This window comes from Festucalex cinctus, chromosome 1, assembly GCF_051991245.1.
Source record: "Festucalex cinctus isolate MCC-2025b chromosome 1, RoL_Fcin_1.0, whole genome shotgun sequence".
Lineage (NCBI taxonomy): Eukaryota > Metazoa > Chordata > Actinopteri > Syngnathiformes > Syngnathidae > Festucalex > Festucalex cinctus.
In genome coordinates this window covers 61,052,060-61,060,948 of record NC_135411.1, presented here as the reverse complement: position 1 = coordinate 61,060,948, position 8,889 = coordinate 61,052,060, and the positions used below count along the sequence as shown (strand labels likewise).

At 38.0% G+C, this 8,889-nt stretch overlaps 1 protein-coding gene across 1 annotated transcript; it reads right to left on the bottom strand.

Moving 5' to 3' along the window:
* Window positions 1-739: 739 nt before the first annotated feature.
* LOC144003299 (uncharacterized) lies at window positions 740-8,041 on the bottom strand. The gene is made up of 4 exons (XM_077499412.1): window positions 7,909-8,041; window positions 5,237-5,500; window positions 1,621-1,884; window positions 740-1,121 (listed from the first exon to the last, which is right to left on the bottom strand). Exons 1-4 carry the CDS (start codon window positions 7,909-7,911, stop codon window positions 873-875), a joined length of 780 nt encoding a protein of 259 aa, XP_077355538.1. The 5' UTR covers window positions 7,912-8,041; the 3' UTR covers window positions 740-872.
* Window positions 8,042-8,889: the final 848 nt, after the last annotated feature.

The following is an 8,889-nucleotide window of genomic DNA, read 5'->3' as shown; positions in this document are numbered from 1 at the left end:
CCATCTAACTCAAAGAACTTCAAAACAAAGGTGCATCACACTGGTCCTGACATCTTGTAACTCACTCGTGTCGACCGCCGGTCCTCCAGCATGGCTGCCTTTGCACTCGGCACACAAATGTGACATCACACGGGAAGGGCCTGTAGCAATGTTTGCTTTGTTTTTTTTTTAATCCCATTTCTACATTTAGGTCTTATGACCTGGCTGTACTGAAAGAAATATAGAGTAGATCTGTATATATTCTTTGTTTACCTAATCTGTCCTTTACACAAAGTACAAGCAGCTATTTTCTGATGAAACAGCAGTATTTTTTTTGACACACAAAAGAGTAAAATTACATCTGTCCACATTGATGACAAAATATAGCATATATCATTAATGTTCTAAGCCAGGTAACAGGTTTCAAAACGTTTACATTTGTTGCAGTTTTCTCCCAGCTGTACTGTATTGTTGTTTAAAAATTGAGAATAATTTACCATTAATTGTCACGATATCATTGAACTAAATAGTTCACCTGCATTATTGAAAAAGTCATTTTTCATTTCTTTGCAATACATAAACAATTCTTGAATAAAACATAACGTACATATCAGCATTTATTTGTTACTAATATTTTATTATTTTCGGTAAACAAACATCAATAAATACAGTCTGCAAAATTGTTTATTTTAGAAATATTTTATTTAAAATCAATTAAAAAAAAAAGGAAAAGAGATAAATGAATAGAAAGTGCAAATGGATGAAGTCATTGACAGTGACAGGGATTGGTCACCCTCTCACAGGAGGTCACCTTTTTCTTCAGCTTTTTTTTTTCTCACACATTTTGTATTATTTTCTTCTCTTTCCTCTATTGCTTCTTCCTTTCTTTCTTCTCACACTCCTTCTTTTGCTTCTTTTCTTTTTTTCTCATGTTCCTTCCTTTCTTTTTTCTCCTTCTCCTCACGCTCCTTCTTTTCCTTCTTTAGTTTCCTCTCGTGCTCTTTCCTTTTTTTTTTGTCTTTGGCCTCACGCTTCTTCTCTTCCTTCCTTTCTTTCTTCTCTTTGGCGGCACGCTCCTTCTTGTTCTTTTCTTTCTCTTCTTTTCTTGGCTCTTTCTTTTCATTTGTCTTCATGCCGTCACTCTGAAAATAAAAGAGACACCAACTGTCAATTAAACAATTCATCAACCCTATCAAAATTATTACACATTTACTGCCGCCTGCTGTCGACTTGAAATGACATCATAAGGGCTCAGCTTGTGATCGTCACATGACAAAAACCCAGAAAACAACTGGTCGCCACCTGCGCCCTTGGGCGCTGTGATGTCATTTTCAGTCGACAGCTAGTGGCAAAATTGCAACAGATAAAACCAAATGGACATTCATGCTTAATTAAAATTCCACAAAGGCAGTATAAATCAGAATATCGTGTTTAGACTAATGGAGTTGTTTGAGTTCCCCTTTAAATGAAGCTCAAGCTAACATGTAAAGATGTTTGATATAGAGGAAAAGCTCATGTGCAACTTGCAAACACCACAAAAGAAAAATGATACTAAGGAGTCTGTGAGGCAGACATCCTAACCATTAGTACACCGTGCTGCCCATAATTCAACCAATCAAAGAAAGGAGATGAGGAGCTAACCGATAAGCTGCCTCCGACGAGGGTCTCGCTGTCATCGTGTTGTTGGTTGGGGAGTTGCAGCTGGATCCACATGGTCTCCATCCAGGTCTCCAGACAGCCCTCAAGCTCCTCGGCTCTTTTCTTCCAATTTCGGCGCTTTCCTCGCCTCCTCTCGAGCTGTGAGGCCATGGAGCAGAACAGCTGCGCCAGGTGCAGCTCGTATGGGCTCCAGTCACTCCTCTCATCCTCAAATGATATCTTTGTATCTTCAAGATGTTTCAAATCCTGAGCAAACAACAAAATAGACATGAGAAGAATGTATAAAATATACATATGGCATGTACCCAAGGCTCCAGGCGAGCTAGGCGGCCGCCTAGGGCGCCATCTTGTGGAGGGGGCGCCAAATTGCAGAAAGGAAAAAAAATAAAATTTAAAAAACACAAACACAAAAAGCCCTCCCCCCCTCTCGTGTTTTCTAACATAAAATGTGTTATATAGTAAATATATTTTATTAAGTTCCTTTTTTTTATTACTTCTTTTTCAAATAAATGACTGAGTTCACGACCTGCTGTCCTGGCGCCCTGAACCTGACCCGCTGCTGCCGATTACAATGAATGAAAGGTAGGGGGAGGCAGGGCCGGCCCAGGCTACAGGCGAGCTAGGCGGTCGCCTAGGGCGCCATCTTGTGGAGGGGGCGCCAAATTGCAGAAAGGAAAAAAAAGAAAATTTAAAAAACACAAACACAAAAAGAAGCTGTGGTAAACAATCCTTCAGTGTCATCTTCACCAGAGGCTACTGAATGTAAGTGCATGGATGGTGCATTTAATACAAACAGCCATAATTTCTGACATTGTATTCTATCATAATGAAAAAAAGGATTTGTTTTCCCTGCTTTAACACCAAAATTATTTGAAGTGATGTATTTTGTTTCATGTACAGCTGAAGCAACAGCCAGTCAAGCACCAATCAGCAGTACTTTGAGTGACACAAAGCTCGATCTTCTAGATCCAGGTGACTATTTCAGTTATATCAGTTATTGCTGCATCATGTACAGTGCTCAGCATATATGAGTATACCACCTTTGAAAAATGTAAAGATTTTGTTCAATATCTCCCCGCGACCCTTGTGAGGAATAAGCGGTCAAGAAAATGGATGGATGGATGGATGTTCAATATCTCAATAAACATAAGAACAATTTCCAAAATATTGACAAAATATTTTCTGTAGAATACGCACTTGACTCACAACATGAAAGTAAGGTTGTAATAGGATGCATAGATTACAAAATCTTCAATTTAATCAAATTAACTAATGCAAAAAAAAAAAAAAAAAAAGCAACCCACAACAAAAACGACTACATCTAGTATTTTCTATGAGCTCCATGAATGTTATGGGTAGCAACATGTCTGCTAGGCCTGGAATTAACAAGCCTTTTTCTCGGGGTCTACTTATTTGCGCAATATGTACTCTCATAAATTAAAAAAACAAAAAAAACAAACTCTTAGCAGAGATGCAGTCATTTCTTACCTGGCCAAAATCCAATATGTCAAGCATGGAACTTTTCGTTTTTCTAGAGGAGAAAAAACTTAGAGAAATCTATCCCAACATGTGGGTAGCACTCAGAGTGGCTGCTACCATATCAGTGACTGTAGCATCAGCTGAGAGATGCTTTTCCAAGCTTAAACTAATAAAAACTATTTAAGGTCTACCATGTCACAAGAACGGCAAACTAGACTGGCACTTATCAGCATCAATCAAGAAGTATCCAGGCAGCTATCCTTTGACGCACCAATTGATGCCTTTGCTGCAAGGAGGTCCCGGCGTGCACTATTTTAAGTATTTGCCGTTATGTTCCTAAGTTATTTAGTGAAGTTTTTTTGCACACTATTCACATTATCTGTGAATCACCTTATTGCCAAAGTTTTACGATATATCAAAGTTTGTATATTGATACATTTACTATTTTTTGTATCTTACACAATTATTAATGTACATAGTGAAAACATTTTGAGGTTTTAAATACTGTCATTTTGCAAAAATTGCAATCAAAAGTTGCATTGCATTGTACTTCTGTTATTTTTCTTATTTTTATTTGTTTGTGGAATTTGGTATTTATTGTGTGGTGTGCTATTAAATATAATATATCTATAATTTTTTTTTGTGTGTGTTTTTTTTATGGGATTGGGGGGGGCTACCATGTACATTTTCGCCTAGGGTACCAAATCATGTAGGGCCGGCCCTGCATGTACTGTATATAGAAAAACATTTGACATTGGCAGAAAAACAGTAATAGAGATTATTTTGATTGATATTGAAATCACGATTAATAAAAAAAATGTATAGATGTCAACAGAAAAAATCAACTATTCACAACTACAATCATAGCCTCATGCCGACTCATCCCTGCACGTTGAACATTTTATTCTTAAACACTCGATTACATTTGTCAACTACAAATGATCTTGTAAATAAATATGTGAAATTCAAGCCACCTGCATTTTCATTCTGTTGCATCCATTCAAACGGAATAAACATCTCTCTTACCCTTACTGAGTTTTATTTTCACAAGTCTTGGGACTTACTGCGCTAACCTGGGACGTCACCTTGTGTATAATTCGTGCCATATTATGTATATATCATGAATAATTTAAAACTCAACTCTTAACTTGAAAGAACAACCTGAAAATAAATGAAAAACAAAGTGAAAAAAAATAAGAATATACTGAAATAATGGCCAACAAAATTAATACAGGCTGCTCCTGCGATGCGCGTGTTGGCCTCCTGGAGGCAGTATAGTGCCGTTATTGAATAGAGTATACACTTAAAAGGAACCAAGAATAGTGGAAAAAGAATTGTGATTTAGGTTTATCATAAACCAACCGGTGCCGGTTGGTGTGGGTTCGCTTCTCCGCCTGGGAGACCATGCTTGTCTCTAGTGATGTGTCGGTCACGAACGAGTCTTTTGAACGGCTCGTCGACGTGAACGATGGGAACTGAGTCTTTATCGAGAGCCGTTCGTCCCCCTACAATGCCTACCCCCCGCCAACCGCGCGCACCGACCGTTCGCTTTTGGAGGGAGCGTCAACTTCGCGTATTCGTGTCAATCAAACAATTTACTGTACTTGTAATTGGGTCGTTAAACTCTGAAACAAATAACAAAAAGAGAGAGAGGAGACCGCTCACTGCGCATGCCTGTTTTAGCGCCATGGCAGACGTTAGAAAAGAGAGACGGAATGAAGGGGCATGGGGAGAGGAGGAGCTGCCGAAGGACTCACGACCTAGTAGAAGTGAGTGGCTAAAAGGTAGATTTGATAGATGTGACAGCTAAACAGTCAAAATATCGCTGGTGCATTGTACACGTGCACGTGCTGGTCAATGTATGTAAACTGTTGTACACTACACATTTATATTTTCTTATGTTATAAGAGAATAAAACTTCATTGAATGTTATTGTTCGGACTATTCCATATGTCATGTCATGTCATTTTTTTGAAAATGGCAAAATAAATAAATAAAAGAGCCAGTCTTTTGAACGGTTCTTTTACGTGAACGGCTCCCGAATGAATGACATCCTAACCACTAGTACACCGTGCTGCCCATAATTCAACCAATCAAAGAAAGGAGGTGAGGAGCTAACCGATAAGCTGCCTCCGACGAGGGTCTCGCTGTCATTGTGTTGTTGGTTGGGGAGTTGCAGCTGGATCCACATGGTCTCCATCCAGGTCTCCAGACAGCCCTCAAGCTCCTCGGCTCTTTTCTTCCAATTTAGGCGCTTTCGTCGCTGCCTCTCGAGCTGTGAGGCCATGGAGCAGAACAGCTGCGCCAGGTGCAGCTCGTATGGGCTCCAGTCACTCCTCTCATCCTCAAAAGATATCTTTGTATCTTCAAGATGTTTCAAATCCTGAGCAAACAACAAAATAGACATTAGAAGGATGTATAAAATATACATATGGCATGTACTGTATATAGAAAAACATTTTATATTAGCAGAAAAAAAATAATCGAGATTATTTTGATTGATATTTAAATCATGATTAATACAAACATTTATAGATGTCAACAGAAAAAACTCAACTATTCACAACTACAATCATAGCCTCATGCCGACTCATCCCTTCACATTGAACATTTTATTCTTAAACACTGTATTACATTACATTACATTTGTCAACTACAAATAATCTTGTCAATAAATATCACGTGAAATTGAAGCCACCTGCATTTTCATTCTGTTGCATCCATTCAAACGGAATAAACATCTCTCTTACCGTTACTGATATTTATTTTATCTTGTGTTTTTGTTCTATTATTATTTTCACAAGCCTTGGGACTTACTGTGCTAACCTGGGACATCACCTTGTGTATATAATTCGCGCCATATTATGTATAATATTGTGAATAATTTAAAACTCAACTCTTAACTTGAAACAACAACCTGAAAATAAATGAAAAACAAAGTGAAATAAGAATATACTGAAATAATGGCCAACAAAATAAATACTGTCATGTTTTGGTTCTATTTAGGGTGGGTTTTGCTTTGCTTTTGTTGGGTTTTTAGTTTGTCATGTTTTGATTTCCTGTTTTTTCCTAGTATCATTAAGCCTTTCCATGTCCACCTGTGTTTTCCTGCCCATCCTCATGTTCCATCCAATCAGCAACCCCTTCCACTTGTGTCTTGCCCAGCTGTGTCTCGTCGTGTGTAATTAGTGTGTGTATTTAGTTATCGGGTTTTGTGTCAGTGTTTGTCGGTCCATTATTCTTGTTTCCCCACGTTCATGTTGCCAGTGTTTCCGTCTGTTCATGTATAGTTCCCTCTGGTATTTTTGTATTCGTTGCCACCCAGCCCTGTTTGCTACTTTCGTTTTTGTTGGATTAAATTTACTTCTTTTTTCCGCACCTCTGCCTCCCTGCCTCGTTCGCCTCCTGCATTTGGGTCCACCACCACGCTTCCGCGTTCCCGACAAATACAGGCTGTTCCTGCGATGCGCGTGTTGGCCTCCTGGAAGCTGTATAGTGCCATTATTGAATAGAGTATACACTTAAAATGAACCAAGAAGAGTAGAAAATAAACCTAAATCACAACCGTTTATAAAATATGGGCTCCAGGTGGAAGAGTGGAACCGTCACTTACCTTCAGTGCCGGTTGGCCTGGGTTCGCTTCTCCACCTGGAGACCATGTGTGGCTTACGAGAGGTAAGCTTGTGTGAGTGTGAGTGTGTGATTACAAACAAAAAAGGTTTATGAAATAATGGACTCTTATGCATAAATAGCCGTGACGTGCTCCCGAGAAATATTTTGTGGGCCCGTAGAGGAGCTATAATATATAATTTACATTAAAAAAAAAAAAAAAAAGAAAAAAAAAAGCTTTCCTCGCTATGCAGGCGGCTTGTATGTATTTCCGTGTAGTAATCATTTTAAGGAATTAGGTCATTACCAGAGTTCAAGCGGTCAAAATTACGGCTCTGGGAGATCTAATTAGTAGTTTTAAAATTCTGACATAATAGCAAGGAGCGGACCCTGTTCTTTTTGAGTGGGTTAAGGATATTGGATTACAGTTTTACATCACATTAACAGTGCGTTCCGCTGAAGCGTGCGCTCATTCGGCGAATGCGGAAGTCATTTGTGCATATAGTCCATACAACTTGTTTTTCACAGATTGGGGAGAATGTATGACCGAGTATTGCTATATCTGTAAGTATGTGTTCCTACAGCATTTGTGTGTGAATATTTGTTATTTGAAGGAATATCACTCCCGGAAGTCGATGCTAATTTCCCGTTAGCATGGTACATTGACTTTAGCATTTGGTGTTTGTATTTAAAACGAAGCATGTCTTGTCTTTAAATGTACAATGTACAATTGTTTTCGTTTAGTGATGAGTTTTACAGTAAACTCCAACGCGGGTGTCATTAAACAGTTTAAAGCACTCTCGGAAAGGGAGAAGTAACATGGTGCATTCTAGGTACTTTCCACAACGTTGCAACTACCGCACGCACACACCTTCGTTTGACAAATTAACCGTTTTTCTTCGATTATAATGTTTATAAAAATCGAAAGAGGCCAATCGAACTCCACAATGACATGATTTACTTTTCTAAAGAAATTAAAGGACTGGGGAGGTTTTCGCTTAAAAAAAAAAAAAAGAAAGAAAGAAAGAAAGAAACGCATATACTGTACATATAGTAAGCCCCCCACACACACACACACATTATACAATTTTAAATAAAAATACATTATGTATATATAGTAACATTTGGCTCCCAAAAGAAACCCCAACATCATGCATTATTGCATATATATTTTTGACTTACCATGTTGAAATGTACTTGCTTTTCTCGGTGCGCCCTTGCTGGCTGTGTACAGGTGCAGAGTCAGGAGTCTGAGTGTCACTGCAAACTGTACAATATATGCATGTAGTACGCACAAGATCAGTTAACAAAGTGCAATGAACATGAAAGAGGTCACGCTCTTTGATGGGGCGTGGCCAAGACGCTGATTGGCTGGATGTGTGTGATGTCATTGGGGTATTCCCAAATTGATGTGTGGCTTTGTTTATCAGCATGTTGATGTGTTTTGCATAGCAATACATCACAATTATGGAGTGTCTTCCTAGTTACAGGCTTAACTTGCTGTGTTTAACCCATTTAACGCTCCCTTAAGTGTTCCTGTAGAAAAAAGTATAAATTTGTATACTGTTAAAGACGTGATTTGTACCTGTAAAAAAAGGTGTACCTGTAAAAAAATAAAATAAAATAAAAAAAAATGTGGACGTAAAGAAAATTGTACCTGTAAATAAAATTTTTACCCATAAAATAGAAAATGTGTACTAAAAAAATAAATAAAAAAATAAAAATTGTGCGTAAAAATAAGTGTACTTTAAAAAAAACATTTGTACGTAAAAAAAATGTATGTAAATAAAAACATTGTAAGTATAAAAAAAATAAAAAAATTACCTGTAGAAAGAAGTGTAAATTTGTATCACGAGATACAGATTAATTTGTACACGAATCCCAAACAAACAGAGTTGCGACACCAGCATATGGTCATTTTGGAAGAAGAGGACGTCGCAGGCGTGAAAATTTCAACATGCGTCAATATACCAACACAGTGTGGAACAGCTTAAACGTTGGTTGACATGCAGAGACCTCAAAGTGGGCAAAAAGAAAGCAGTTTTAGTATGAAGTATAGTAAGATTTATTGTACAATCTCATAGCTTTGTAATTCAGTGCTGGCTAGCTCATCTCATGTTAATTGTCACGAAAATTGAACACATTGAAGTCATAATTTTCATT